The following is a 15,961-nucleotide window of genomic DNA, read 5'->3' on the forward strand; positions in this document are numbered from 1 at the left end:
AACATGTGTTGCTCTTCAGCTCTCTGCCTATCTGTTTTCGGGTCCCTCTCACTCAGCTTCTCCTTGATATAGGCTTTGATCACAGAGAAACCCTCTTCAATGTCAAACTTGGATGTGTATTGTCAAACTTGTGTGCGTATTGTCAAACTTGTATGGTTTATTGTCATTCTTGATTTTGATATATTCTGCCGGTGTCAAACATGAATTCTCACTGTCAAACTTGGTTGTAACTGAGGAAACAAGTGTCAAACATGGATTCTCACTGTCAATCTTGATTGTAACATAATTGAACTTTGACAAACTTGGATTTTCATTGTCAATCTTGATGGTAACATATCCCGATTGTGACATACTTGAATTCTCAAAGTCAAACTTGATTGTAACAGAACTTAATTGTGACAAACTTGGATTCTCATTGTCACTCTTGATGGTAACATTGTCATTCTTGTCTGCTCACTTGTCAAACTTGCACGGGAAATGCTGTAGAGTTTTCTCACACGCAGTTTTGTGACGCGATGTATTGAAACACTCTAGCTATTGTGGTTTTTCAGTTTTTACGGTTTGCAACACTTTTCGATTTAGGTTTTTGGGATAGTGGGCCTGAAAATCACGCTACTCTTCCAGGTAAGCTTGCCCTACTGCTAGTGTACACTTTGACTCTCAGTGTGTGTTGTCATTTTCTCTCTTTCAGGGTTCCTCATCTTACGCCCTCGCTTCCACTTAGAACCTACATTTATATTAGCCCTGACTTATAATGGGTGTGAAATCGGAGTCTGAGGTTGAGCCACATGATTCATGTGACATGAAGATGTTACTGAGGTGGTCGTGGGTTTGCTTCGCGGCCGGGTTTAATGCAATTCAGTTCGGTTTTCGGTTTGTAACGATTGTGGTGAGTCGGGTCGCGTTAGCATTGGACTATAATCTCATGTAGGTTGATAGGACGAATACTGATGTGCAAGAAGAGGATGAGGATGCTATTGAGTCTGCTTTGTCTTTTACTTCTGATCATGGCAATGGTTCATCCTCTTCCCGGTAATTCACAAATGTTATGTGTGTTGGTTCCGTTTAGTGGTTTTTGTTTTTTTTGATCTCAGGCACGTTTCTGTGGAGCGTAAACGAGTACAGTTAGAGTCCCCCGTTCCTTCCCCTCCTGCCGCTAGTAGCGGCCCGCTACTAAGAAGCAGAGACCTGTGAGTTTCGTGGGACATGATTCGGTTTTACTAGTATGAGTTTGGAAATCTCGCCATTCCCGTGTCGCGGGAAGTTCCCGCGACACGGGAACCACTACTGCCGTTTGCTTCCCGTTTTCCGGTTATATACGTACGTATATAACCTCAGGCTAGTGCTACCGCTACCACTACTACTATCAGACGTGGTGCTACTTCCGCTTTTGTATCATTCACGTCCTTGACGGGATCCAGCAAGCTCCGAACGTCTGACTTACCCACTTTCTCGATTCCTGGTCCATCTACACTTTTCAACAGGAAATATACCTACTGGACTACTTCTGAGATAGATCATTTGGAGGCCGGGGTCCGAAAATATGGGCTCAACTGGACTCACGTTTCTCGGAAATGCTTTTCTAACAGCATTTACCAGCGTCCTTCTCGTAGCGGACAGCAGTGCCGCGACAAATTCAGGGCCTTGTATGCTAGTGGTGAGTATGTACGGTGTTGCTAGTCTCTTACTCATTCGTATTTCTTTTTCAGGTAAGATAGACGTTCAAGGGTTTCGTGATCCCGGCGACCCAGCTGACACTACTACTATTAAGAAGGCACCTCGTAGCCCTTCTCCTTCGACCCCGCCGCCAAATCCTTCCTCTCCCTCTTCCTCTGTCACTGGACTCGAGCCTACACAGCGTGAGTAATGAGACCTACAAGTACTTGGCTATGTACCGCATGACTCGGATGGTCCGGGTTCCAAGCCTCGACAATGTTATTGGACTCACTCCACGTCGCTGGTCACTGACTACCACCATTTTTAGTAAGACAATGGGATATAATGAGATGAGATTTTCGTTCGGGTTTCTTGTTTTAGGTATATGCTGGGTGATGTCGTGATATTTTGTTAGAAGTTTCGTGATGTCTGTGAAGTGTGTTTTTAATGTTCGGTAAGTGTTGATGCCTGAGTAGTGTCCGTTTGATTTCGGTGTCATGTCACGTACTTTCAATTCCCCTGCTTCGCATCTTCGCCATTTCGCCTCCCCGTACTGTCAGACGCTGGTTTTGGGTCTCTACTCTATGACGTGTTTCTCTACCTCGCAGGAGGGTCTTTTACGGGTATTTTCTTTCATTGAGAATGATCTCCCACAAATCCTAGACGAAGAAGTGCGTGCCTATGTTAGCTTTGTTAACGATAGTCAATCGTACTCTACCACCACGGGTTCGGTTTGTCCACCTGAGGTTGCGACTGGGGATCAGCTGTACACTTCTATGGTTGACAATGCCTTGCGTGGTGTGGCTTCATGTAGAATACTGCCAGCTCAACCTCGGTTTACTATGAATGGCGTGGAGCAAGTAGTATTTAGTCATATTCTTTCGGATTCGTGTTTGTGAAATGTACTTGCGTTCGGGTGAGCCTCGGTTTGTATGTGATTCGGGTTCGAGGTTATCTGCTTATTACCACTGTCACTAATAATCTGCCTCCTTTGTTTCAGAGTCCGTATCCCGAAGGCGGAGGTGCGTGTACGCTCACTGCCGATTTCCATCTTTCCATCACGATCCAACGAGTGCCACGTCCCACCCGGTGCTCTTGCGTTTCGTGTCGGTTCTTCAGTGAAGAGTTTCGCAAGACCGTCTTAGCTGCCTCTTCCCAATTCCCTAGTGGCGGTTTCAAACGTAAGTTACAACCGGGATTATCCACTATACAAGTTAGTTCGGGTTTCGGTTTGTCAGGTTCTTTTCGTACTCCTACCAAGCGTCCTGCCTCTTACGATGCCACTGTTGACGGGTATGACGGTACTTATGAGGGGAAAGATGCTCAGTACAACTCCCCAGACGGACCTACTACTACCGGTGATGCCTTTACCGCTACTCCGGGTTGCCCCCCATCCGCCCCGTCCTCCACCACCTCTACACGAGTCGAGCGCGATTCTCCCTCACCCCGAACCGTGTCTTATTCGCAATGGCGCTATGATGCGTACCTCGTCCATAGAGGGCCTCGGATGACTTTCGATCCCCTCGTGGATTTTTCTTCTGTGTTTGGCGGGAGTAGTTACGATGCTTTTGATAGTATCCAGTCATTCCCTGTAGTATTCGGTGTTAGTTATTGCTTCCATCGAGCTCCCAACAATAATAATATAACTGTGTTGTACGTTCACATTCCTTTACGGTTTTTGATCGATCAACTGCGTATGATGCTCAGTCATACTATCGACGACTCGCCATATATTGTCTTTCAGGTCTATGACGACTGCAGTTAATAGAGTGGTGAGGCAGCCTCGTTGGTGGCACATGCGGGATTGGCTCTGGTGGGTGTTGGCGAACTGCGTGACAGCTTTCAGAAGGCGCTCTGGAAGTGAGAACCCGTACAATGGAATAGAGACAAGAAAACCCCTAGGTCTCGAAATGCGCAGATTCACGGATCCCACCACGGAAGACCTGTATTGCTTCATCGCTCATTCGAAGGTTATCCCCACATTCGTTGCGCATATTATCGCCAGAGCTTGACAACGGTATAAATCAACTACTCGATTTTCAGATACCTCAATCAAGTCGCGTGGTCATGGCCATTCTAGCAGCTCTCAAAGGCGTGCGTCTTTTTATTTTCGTCTTGGCTAAAGAGTTCTCGATTGGCTTGTTGGGAACATATATTTCCGTTCGGGCAGACTCTACTGTAAGCTGCAACTCCAACAGCGGCTGTTGAACAGCCTGCAACTGGTTATGGCGTTCGCTCTCGGCTTATTTACTTTTTGCAGGTACCTCTCGCGTTGTCTGTTCTGGTGTTGATCTTACGATTGAGAAACGAGGATAGTCGACACGCCTATCTCGATTCCTGTTGTTTTAGTCACTGTGATGAGCATGACCGTGACGACATCGAGCCCTCGGACACAGAAAATTACCTTGGCTTCACAACGGATTGCCCAAAGTGCAACGGCCGGGAAGACGATATCAAACCCATAGGTCAAGGCCCCTTGAGCGTTGACCATTCATCATACGTTACAGGTATTCAGGCTGCAAAAGCGTCGAGCTTCCATGTCATTTATGATGTTACCTGCTTGACGAGGAAATGGCTAATTTATGAACTCCTGATGTTTTCCACAACTCATGCTATTAGGAAGAATTCCACCTCTGTTATAACGTGGAGACTGTTAGCGACGTTTCTATTGGCTTTCGTGGCAACATTGAAAGTACTTATCAGCAACAAGCGCTTCCAAAAGATGGCTCAATCCTCAGATACGTCTGTGTCACAGACACTAGAGCTTATGGCTTTATATTGGTGTTCTCGTCTGCGACTTGTTGAAATTCTATGCGGAAATCATGCTGATAAACGTACTACAGCCTCCCGTGCCTCATTTAACTGAGTGACGCTGGGATCATCTCATTCGACTGTCCGACCGATAGTGTCCGTCAGCATGAAGCTGATGGATAGTCGAATGGGATAATTCCAGCGTAACCCGGGCGATTACTCTGTCTATGATCCCGCTTGCCACCTAAGATATGCGCAGTTTTGTCCGCGCAAACCAAGCTGCTTGTCCGGGCAACAATATGTATGTTTTTGTGATGGTTGATGAAGGATCCAGGGCTGTATTGTCACTACTTGTACCTAACATGGCACTGACGTGACGTCAGCGCTGGTCGTCATCACTAGCTTGCTGATCTGGTTCCAAGTATATGGAGTGCCAAGCTATGTTCAACTTGATGGAGCAGGAGCCCATGTTAGTGAAGAGCTATCGATATTCGCAAGAACATGGAACTTCCATCTCTCTATTGGTATTGCTCGTAGGCCACAAACCCAAGGCCTAGTGGAAGGCGTTCATGCGTCTTCTTGTCCAGAGCTCAACGGCCCGTATAGCTTTGGGGAACGATTGCGGCTGAACTGATTCGGGAATGCCCTCCGAATTTCGGAATAGGTTTATCGAACATCCCAAGACGATGGAGAAGAGTCAATCCAATAAAGGGAACTAACAGCCTCGGGGCATCCTGTATCTCGTAGTAGATGACAGCCATAAAGACGGTTCGCGCGACAAATTGTCGCCGACAATGAAAAGGATCTTCAGCCCTCGCTCATCTCAATGGTTTCTACCAGTGTGGGAATTTGAACTCAAATCTTTGGCGGAAGAATCAACTGTTCAAACACATCGGACATTGAGGATCTGAATTCCAGATACGCGGATGATGTGCATCACGAAGGCCTGGAAGACCTGAACCGACTGTAAAGAAAATTCTACAGAAAGTGTTTCCAACTGGTTACAAAGTGACGCGATCAATAGTATGGGGAGAGTCGTCATGGCTGGGACTACTGTGGGGAACAGACGGAAGATGATGGTCAGCTGTTGTTGTGTTGGGTGAGTCACTCTCGGTATATTCACAAAGAGACTGCTTTCCCACAGGTCCCTCCGCAAGCTTGAAATACATTTCGACAACGACACCGCCTCCTCCGGATCCGGCCTTTGTAACAACAGAACCGGTGCACAGAAACTCGTTGAACAAATCAGAATTGACGAGTGGCGTAGCAACTACTTCGTTCCCACAGAACTCCAGGACATCAAGGGCTACAAGGCTGCTCTTAGTCAAGACCTTCTGCTCTGTAGGGTTTCAGGCACTTCCCTCGGCTCATCGATCTCACTAGACTGATCTGACGCAACACCTCCATCTGGGTTATTACTGGGCGGCATAGAAGGATGGGATGATAAGAAGAAATCAATGGGGAGACTGATACGTCACCGTTAATATGCGTACGCCTGATATCGATAGTAGATAGATATTCCGCTACATATATCGCCCCCTCACGAGAGTACAGTCCACTCATCAACCTGAGTCACTCTCGTGCTGCACCACAAACTGCGCAGTACCAAGACGTCTCACCGTCGTAATCAGTACAACCAAGGTGGAACCACTGATCACAACCATCACAACACACCAAAGTACCACTGTGAACTTCCTTGCAGCTAGGACAGATGTTTTCCTCAGCCGCACCGAAGACCGTGTCAGAATCGGGGGCGACCATCTTTTTAGTGAGCTCCACACCTTCAAACTTCCGAATGCGCGAGCTATGAACCATCCACGATCGTTGGGAAGAACTACCAGACGAGCCCTTCGGAAAATTGCCGACCTCATAACATTGGGAACCAACCTTCTTCAAGATAAAGTAAGGCCCAGAGGCCTTCGGAGCCAACTTCATGCCCTGCATGGTCTTTGGATGATAGAGGACCACACGATCGCCAACGACGAGAGGCTCTTGCCCACCCCTCTTCGCCATACGAAACATAAACCCAGTAGCCAAATCCTCCCTCGCTTGGAGCCACTCCTCGGCAAATACTTGTAGCAAATCATCACGGTAACGGCTGCGGGTCCTGGCCTCGGCAACGGCCGCCGCAGAATTGCCGCGAAAGCTCCTGGGCACCGACGACTGCTGATAGAGTTGAGCTGACAATGCACCCACCGCCGGAGACTGAGGCTTCCACCCGAAAATTCGTTCGTGGGCACCACTCACGAAGTTAGCTCGCGCTTCTGCGATCGCCACCAACCACTTCCAAGACGCTTCCGGGTTATCGTACAGACACGCCCTCAGGGTCTCGGACACTTCTTTGTGTTTCCTCTCCCAGAAGCCCCCGCACTGTGGAGTATGGGGGGGAATCGTTCTCAATGAACATCCCACCATCATAGCGAAGCTGACCAGAGGCGACGCCTCAACAAAGCTCTTAGCGTTATCGCACCAGATCTCTTTAGGCCACCTTCCCACACGCCAAAAGTGCAACTCCAGCGCATCCGCGATAACCTTAGCCCTACCGTTCTCTAGGAGATAAAACGAGCAGAAACCAGTTAAGCGATCTATCACACTCAACACCTGTTTCCCGTCGGCTTCTGCGCCCCCTAGAGGGGAATCAGATGGCAGCCCCGACCCTATCCCGGCCCTGGGATTCCCAGGGCGCCGAAGTGGCCCATACATGTCGATTCCCACACAGTCATAGGGAGCCGTCGGGATCCTGCTCGCCCCATAAGAAATCTGAGCTCGGCTTCCACAATCTCTGGTAAGAGCACAGCTCAAGCATCCTCTAAGGGCTTGGCGAGCCAGTTTCCGCATAGCAGGCGCCCAGGCCACTCCATATAGTCCTGCCAAAGTAGCCGTCAAACCAGCATGGCCGCATTCTTGATGGACCGCCAAGGATAGTTCCCCCACTAGACCCCGGGGGACAACCAACTGCCAGCGAGGACCGTCATCAATAGGGACATTGGGTCTCACACGGTACAGCAGACCCTCACGAACCTGGAAGGAGTACGGCAACCCAGGTATAGCCGACACCTGACTGGTATCACACTCGTCGAGAACTCGAGAACAGAAGCCGTCCTCAGCCTGTTTCGCCAAAAGGAACTTCGTGAACAGCTCAGCCTGTGGTGATGGGGCATCCGAACCGCACCATCCCAAAAAAGCTACGCGCAAAGCCTTCCAACGACGAAATGATGGAATGGAGTGGATTCCAGCCGACTGGTCCGATAACCACGAGTGCGCCTCAACAGCGTCGCAGTGAACGATACCCACCGCAGACGAACCATCTAGCACCGGTACATACTTGAGAGACAACGAGACCCTAGATAGTGCATCAGCGACACCGTTGCGTTCTCCCGGCAGATGTGAGAACTTCACCGACACAGAGGGGGTCAAACAGTTCAGAGCATGAGTCACTTCCGCCACAACGCCACGGAGACGAAGAATGGCACGCCTCTCCACACTCTTACACGCCGGTACATTCCATGGATTGGCCTGGTGAACAGCCACACGACTATCGCCGCGAATCTCTACCTCCCGCAAGTGCGGAAAAAGATGGACTTCTTCGTCAAGCCGTCGCAGGCAGGCCGCAATAACGAAGAGTTCTCGTCTATTGCAGTGCCACGATCCCACAGCCATGGAGCGACTCTGGACCCTGGCCTCCGCCCGCACGATCTTACCTTCTCGGTCTCGCCAGACGAAACCATAACCACCGGCCGATGCGTCCACATCTGCCACGATGCACGATAAATCGGTGAAGAGTCGCAAGTCACCGTCTTCCACTTCAGCCGATCTCTTCCAATACTTTTGGGCTAAACCGAGATGAACCAGTGCTGGACCGACCCAGACTCTGTCGGAGTCCACGGAGTCCCACGTGGGTGACCCGCTCGCCAGAACTCGTGCACAGTCCGCATGGGCTCGTGCCATCCCCTCATTGACGCCGTTGGAGATCTCGACGTATCTTCCTGCCATCTGGAACACTCGACGCTTGGTGAGCTCTTCCGCCTTGCTGAGCAGTTTGTCTTCGCTCGCATTTGGCCTTACTAAGCTCAGGATTCCGCGCTCCGCATCCCAGACCCAGCCACTTCCCAACCATCTGGTGGGCTCATCAGCACCCCACTGTGTACGCTTGGCTTCTGGACAGATGAATCCGACCGTTTGCCAAGTTTTCAACATCAGTGATTCGATCGCCTGCACGGCCTCCGCTTTTCCCCAGACTAAGAAATCATCCATCACTACGGTGATGGACACTTCCTTCGAATACCCCAGCAAATTCCGGGCCGCCTCGACAACTTTGAGCACAACTCTCTGAGATCCACGGAGGACGACCGGGCCACAAGCCAAACCGAAAGCCAATCTCCGGCATCGAAAGCGTCGACGACCCACAATCAGACGTAAAGGTATCACACGCCCCTCTTTCGTTCTAGGCTCTACCCCGATGCAGTAGAACGCACGGGATAAGTCATACTGCCGAACTACATCCGTTTTCTTAAGAGAGCTTCGCAGGGACCGAGCCGCCTCCGCCGTCGTGTGCTGCTGATTGCTCACACAGGGACTGGCCGCATTGATAAGACGAAGGTCCGCTACGGGACGAGTTTTAGTTGTCTTACAGACTGCTCGCTCAGCCCCCGTCCGTCTCTAACGCTCCTCCGCCGCCTGCTCACTGGGAAAATCGTACCATAAGGACACTGCCATCCCTCTTCCCCCTCCTCCCGGGCGTCTTCCGAGGGTTCCCGAGACCACCAACCGTGAGTCTCATATTCCTGGCAATGACCGTGGAACTCTTCCTTTTCCACATCCGATAGGCGCTCAATCATCTTCTCGCTCGACCAGGGCCTAGCACCTTCTCCTCGATCGAGCAGTGTCCAGTGGGCCACAAATTGGTAGCTCTGTCCCTCGGTGAACTTGCCGTCCACACTATCCCGAGAGAGTCCAAGAGTGTATCCCTCAGCCAGAGGAATAGGTTCCTCCGAGACTATCGAAGAGAGAAGAACATCAATAACTTCCTGCTCTGAAAGTTGTTGTCTGTCCCTCTCGCCTTTAATCTTCTTCTGCGTGGCCTCGAGAACAGCATCGATTTGAATATCCAAAGGGTCCCGAATACCACCCGGAAGCCGCAACGTCTCCTGGCCAATACACCCCAGGGTGTCCTCGGCCGAATCCGGGACGAACAGTTCACCATTCGTCTTGTAGCATTCCACCGTAGCACAGAGGCATTTCTCCTCCTCCTCCTTTAAGGGAAGAATAGTTGACTCCCTCACCGACTTGGCTTGATGCTCGGCGAACGCCGTGCGCAACCTAGCTCTCTCCTCCGGAGGGTCTTGCGGGAACTGCATCGAGATTCCTAACAGCCTGAGTGCTCGCCGCCCTAGAATCATTCCGCCCTCTCTTCCCAGCTGTGATACGACGAGACAGGGTATGAAGCACTCGCTATCATTTAATGATGCTCGAATGATAACCTCCCCGCAGGCCTTCTCTTCTTCTCCATTAGCATAGCGAATAAGAATTGGCGGGTTCCCGATGGCAACCGCAAGATCTTCCTTCATCAACTTGTCGACGACAGCAGCAGAAGCCAGCGAACAGGATGATCCACTATCCAGAAGGGCACTGCAGCGGTAAGTACCACACTGGAGAGAAACTTGGGGAATGTCATCGCCGTTCCCCAATGCGTAAGACTTGATGCTGGAAGCTGCCGCCAGGCAGTCTGCTGCGAAAGCTGCAGTCGTAATCTTCACTGTCTGCCCCGATCCCGAACCTCCTTTCGAGCAATCTTCCGACTCCGCTGGCGGTCCCCCTCCATTATTTTTATCGGTCGACCCTTCCGCTGCCATGGCCTCTCTGGGCTTATCGAGTTTTCCACGCTGCCGATTGGGGCAATCGCGCTTCATATGCCCGACTTGATCGCAAACGTAGCACCGACCCCTGAAGCCACCCGTCCAATGTTTCTTGGGCTTCTGCTCCGCGACAGTCGTATCCCGTTTTTCGATCGACCCTTTACCCGGAGGAGTTGGACTTGATTCTACCACCTCAGCACATTCCGCTAAACGGATCCCCGATCTGGAAATTGACGGCGCCATACGCTCCATCGCTACGAGCCATCCTTCCCATGACTGATCTTCTTTCCCCACTCGCACAAGATAGCTCAACTTTTTTGAGAGGTCATCTCTCATCCCCACCCTGGCGACGGAGAACCAATGAGCTGCTTCCCGGTGGACTCCCACCAACTCACACTTCAACTTGTGATCATTGACCCGATAGAGGTAAGCCATTGTTCCTTCCTCCTTCCGCTGAATTAACTGCTGGGCTTCCAGGAGAAGAGCTTCCCGCTCCTTATCAACCCCGGTTAAACGGCCGAGCGAAGCCCATACCGCTTGCACTGCCCCAGAATACGACGCCCGACTGAGAGGATCCGTCAGCAACCTTCTACCCTGAACTTTTGAGATGTTCAACCACAGAGAGGTGTCAATGAACTTGGCTAGCCAGAAAAAAGCGTGGACATCCGTCCATGCTCTCTGATCCGCCATCGTCTCAAAATAGACCCTGAATTCGGTCAAGGTTTGCGACGCTCCGTCACAGATTTTGAAGATGCCTCCAGGTGGCGGCTTCGTCGCCTCCGCAGCTTTTCTAATCTTCTCAATCGCTTCCTCCGTTAGCGGTCGCTCACGTCTTGCCGATTCGATCCTCTCTGTATCACCCCCCTCTCCGAGAGCCGCTTGCAGCCTGATCGCACCACCGACGGTCCCCGACTCTCCACACTCGCCTCGCAGATTCTCGGATTTTTCCCTTCCTTGCGGCACCTTGGCTTTGCTCTCCCTCTCTGCAGCCTCTGCCGCCTCCCGCAATCTGCAGTGCTCGACCCGCGCCGCTCCATATCTATCTACGAAGCTCTCCGGAAGACTGATCGCGTAGGGTGACAGACTCTCTGTCTCCAACCTATCCTGAAGCGTCCTCTTCACTGCTCTAAGGTCGCGTCTGGCTCCTTCGGTCGCCTCCTCCTCCGAAAGGTCTTTCAATCTCAGGCATGCCTCTACATATTGCTCGAGCGCCAGCACGAGATCCCCGGCCTGTATCGCAACCGCATCTACCCCAATCGGCTCTATTTCCAACTCCGCGGACACTCGACCAATGAGAACCCTGCCGACCCATCCCCAATCATCCGTCTCGAAATCTTCGGGCAACCCATTCTGGATCATGGTTATCAGATCCCTGAGCCTCGATGAACGCAAGCTCGTCTCTTGAGCGACCCTGCAAAGTTCGTGTGCCACCGAGATCGCCAGGTTTTGTAGGGTTTCAGGCACTTCCCTCGGCTCATCGATCTCACTAGACTGATCTGACGCAACACCTCCATCTGGGTTATTACTGGGCGGCATAGAAGGATGGGATGATAAGAAGAAATCAATGGGGAGACTGATACGTCACCGTTAATAATGCGTACGCCCTGATAATCGATAGTAAGATAAGAATATTCCGCTACATGCTCAGTAGAAGCCTCAGAAACATCTGGTAGAGATGAGAACAGTGTAGTCCAGGGATGTGAATCTGGAGTCACTTCCTTGAATTCGATGTTGCTCTCCACGCAAGCCTCTTCAACTTCAGAGCCGCTGCAACCACAACCAACTCGGAGGATTTTCGGCTCAGAGTAGTACCCCGTGTACTTGTATGCGTCGCTGATATCTATCAAGGCCATGTCCTCATCTGCTTTCGACTCTCGCGGCATTTCCCATTCGGGACCTGAGGTCGGCGACCTCTCTCCTGTAAGGATTACTCCCAGACCGCGGCTAGTGCAGTATCGTATGGCCTCTCTTGCATCAACTGGCGACCCGCAGAGGACCCCTATGATTGGCTCCTTCCCTTTGACGCGCCGAGATATAATCTGGTAACCAACCTCACCACGACCAATTACCACGCTCTTTGGCAGTTCATTCCGGAAAGCCTCAAATCCTTCTGGCATGTCCAGCGAAGAGTCCACCGGGTCAGGGTCGTCATGTGATATCCCAGATTGACCAAATAACAGACTATAGAACCGATTAGGAAGCAGGGATACGGAAGCACCCATATGATGGAAGGTAGATTGATATTACTTCAAAAGCAGAACATTATTCGTAGGCAGGCTCCACCTTGCGTTGAACACAAACAATTTCCCCTCTCAAACTCGGGAAGAAGTCGAAAGTACGTTCGAACAAATGCGAACACGAATTGAACTATCGAAAATCAGCCTATAACCAGTTTACCCGACAGATATGATCGGGCTCATGACGTTTCGAAAAATAATACCAGCCTGGTATTACCAGGTTGGTTCACATAAGCTATCAGTTAATCAACTTAACTGATAACTTATCAGTTAAGTTACTGATAACTTATCAGTTAAGTTACTGATAACTTATCAGTTAAGTTGCTGATAACTTATCAGTTAAGTTGCTGATAACTTATCAGTATTACCAAGCTGGCTAATTTTGGGCGCGCAGAAGAAAAATTTGGGCGAAAGAGGAAAAAAGTTGGGGCAAGGCGGAAGAAAGAATTGGACACGCGGGAAGCAAACCCGAAGTTCTTGCGTACGTTAGTGTTACAAATAGCGCGCGCCCATGTAATCGATTGCATCTGGAACCCATTCCATTTGTTAGCCAGTATGACGCGAGATGCCAGTTACTGAAGATCACGGCTATTCAGCTAACGACAACTCTTCTGTTAGCCTTCACATCAGTGGTGACATCGCCCAAGATCATGTGCGAGCACTGCGAGCTCTTTCTCCAACTGGCCTGGTGGTATTACAACCCTCCGATCCGGTTTACAAGATATTCTCAGGGCCATGGGAGAAAAGTTGGGATAAGATATGTCAACAGAATCGACAATGTTCACCAAATATCATTGGTATGGTGTTGCCGAAGTGCATCAAAGATCTTGGTCTCCTACTCGGCTACTGTAGCCGTTTCGATATAGGCGTGTTATTCCTTGGGAATGATGACGACTTGTTGGAAGTGTTCAATCCGCACACTAATCACGAGCTCACAATCTGTTGTAGAGCTGGTGAGATTCTGGGATATACCAGTATATTTGAAGATAGGCGAGGTCAAAAGCTGATCAGAATCGGCATTGGGACGACGTATCAGATACTCGTAAGAGATCTCATGAGAGATGGATTCCCCTTCCGAGTTGGTGCCGAAACAGGGAATCAACTTCAAGATTTACCACTCAATGGTATAAAAGGTGTTAATATTGTGGGCATTGATGGGGTCGAGGTTGCCTCATCCGTATACAGCGATCCAGAAGGAGCTTTGGCATCCTATTGTTCATCCAGGAGTTTCATTGTTCGCCAGGTGGACGGTACGGTCGAGGGATTCATTACAGAGCTCTGTTTCGACATCGGCGACCTCGTTGTGAGGATCACGGGAGCCACTCATTGAGTTATACTTCATCTTTTTATCAAGTACAATTCTATCATCCAATGTCAAGCATATAACTCAATCTCACGAATTTTATGCCTATTCGTCGTTGAGTTTCTTAGTCTTGCACGTATCCGATTCAGTGGGCTCGATAGATACGTCTGTGTTGACCATCAAATGTGCCGCCAACCGGGCCGCCAAATGGGAGGAACGTTATCTCTCAAAGCTAGATGAGTTCCTGGTTTTTACATGGAAGTATTTCTCATATTAAATATCTACACACGATTCGTATACCATAACGATGATCAAACCGTGGCAGAAAACGGCTCCAGGCTTGAGCGGCTTGTGAGGGTAGGGATGGACTTTCGGCTCCGAGGTTTTGTAGGGGAATCGATCAGAAAATGTAGTTACTATCGCGATCGTGATAACTTGGAATTGTGTAGTTTCTATTAGTAATTCGTTCAGAATTACATATTGAAACACGTTGTATTGATGGAGTTTCTCGATTTTATAATAATGAGGAAAGTCCTGTAGGGATAATCAACATATTTTGATCAATCGGAGTGTCATCCAATTACTGTGAAGTGATACTTAGTCATGTAACTTAAGACGTGTATGCCTTCCCGACCGATAACACAATGAAATGTGTTTTCACTAGTATTTTCATATCACGGATGAAACTCAATTGTCGTTCAGCAGTATTTTCCCCCTTTGTGCGTTAGCATGTTCGGCAACCCCGAGGTATACTTGGGCCTTGTTGGGAACATGTTCCGTGACGGTCCAATTGGGGCGAGCGAAGAGTAGGATGAAAAATACCACACACAGAAGATTCAAGTGGAAATGAGTTTCTTATTATTTACATATCTTTAGTATATTACATCCTGAGGGAATTTTCTTTCTCAGGTTGGGGTCTTTGCATTAGCAGATAGGCGTGTTTGAGTAATGCGTGTTCGACTTGTCCGTGTTGTGCTCCTCTGTGTCATTCGTGGAGCGGTATGGAGCATCCTATTAGACTGAGGAGTCGCCTGGTGTGTCCTTATGCAGAGAGAATTATGGTAAGTGGAAAAGGAGAATTAACAATTTTTCGGTCGGAAATGTTCTGGGAATTTCTGTGTAGGTGTTACTCTGAGCACATCGAACGGAATGAAAATGATAACAATTTTTCGAGAGTTATTTTGGAATTATTCTCAGTCAGCGTTGAAGGAATATATATGTTCGCTTCCCGCAGTCGAGCTAAGCAGTTCACACCCTACTTATAGAAGTTTATATACGAATCCTGGTAGCAGAAACCAATGAGAAATTCTTAAAATTTTTTCGGGATGTTCATTTTATTATCAACACGTGTGATTTACCATGTACGTATTCCCCATCCATACTAGAGCACCCCGAAATATGGGTGTAGTAGCCGGCATCCGGAGAATATCAATCGTTGAAAAATTTAGTTGTGATAATTTGTTAAGGAGGTCGGCCCTGTGATTGGATATTTTACAGATGATTTATTAATAAAACGCGATCTAGTGTTCTTTCCATATACCTGATATGAACTAGTAGCATGATAACAACTAGTTATGTTTGAAACTCCATTGTTAATGGATGCATTTGTATATCGTGTTAATTAAAGTAGTAGTTCAAATACGTACCCATTGGCTGGTCTGTATAGTTTTGAGAATTACAAAGCATCGCAGTTGATAGTATGCGTGCTCCTCCAAGTGATACGTCGGTCAGTCGAATGATATTGAGATCGCTTTGGCAAGCCCAGCTGGTCATGTTTTATCATCTTAGTGCATGGTCGCGTTGTTATTGAGTTGGAAAATACCATGCCCGCTTACGGGAGAAGAATATGCTGTTGATGAATATGTGAGGATTTTTTCAACGAGGATGTGCGTTGCGTTGAAGTGGAGTCCACTTAGTGGACAGTGTTGGAGAAATGTATGTTCGGTTTCCTCAGCTGAGCTCTTAGTTGTAGGACTTCTACGTTCGCATTTTGACTTTATGTTTTGAAGTTAGCAATGAACTCGTTGTTATTAATGCCGTCTCTCGTGAAGTGAGAGGAATGTATTTTTCATATATACCGTTTTGACAGGGAAAGTGAGATACATATTGAGCTCGGCTTTAAACGTTTGCGATTTCTTCACTCAACCGTTTATAGTCAC

General features: G+C 49.0%; 3 protein-coding genes across 3 annotated transcripts; 2 read left to right on the plus strand and 1 right to left on the minus strand.

Annotated features, from left to right (window-relative positions):
* Positions 1-754: 754 nt before the first annotated feature.
* Positions 755-1,194, plus strand: Pmar_PMAR027424 (hypothetical protein; the record flags this gene model as incomplete). Its single annotated transcript, XM_002782721.1, has 3 exons — positions 755-819; positions 940-1,032; positions 1,095-1,194. 3 exons carry the CDS (start codon positions 755-757, stop codon positions 1,192-1,194), a joined length of 258 nt encoding a protein of 85 aa, XP_002782767.1.
* A 176-nt stretch (positions 1,195-1,370) lies between these two features.
* On the plus strand, positions 1,371-1,657 carry Pmar_PMAR027425 (hypothetical protein; the record flags this gene model as incomplete). Its single annotated transcript, XM_002782722.1, has 1 exon — positions 1,371-1,657. A coding segment is annotated over one exon (287 nt), but the record flags the coding sequence as incomplete, so codon positions are not given.
* Positions 1,658-5,979: 4,322 nt separating this feature from the next.
* Pmar_PMAR027426 (hypothetical protein) lies at positions 5,980-11,621 on the minus strand (the record flags this gene model as incomplete). Its single annotated transcript, XM_002782723.1, has 2 exons — positions 5,980-8,736; positions 9,093-11,621. 2 exons carry the CDS (start codon positions 11,619-11,621, stop codon positions 5,980-5,982), a joined length of 5,286 nt encoding a protein of 1,761 aa, XP_002782769.1.
* Between the last annotated feature and the right edge of the window lie 4,340 nt (positions 11,622-15,961).

Source organism: Perkinsus marinus (genome assembly GCF_000006405.1).
Source record: "Perkinsus marinus ATCC 50983 genomic scaffold scf_1104296938468, whole genome shotgun sequence".
Lineage (NCBI taxonomy): Eukaryota > Perkinsozoa > Perkinsida > Perkinsidae > Perkinsus > Perkinsus marinus.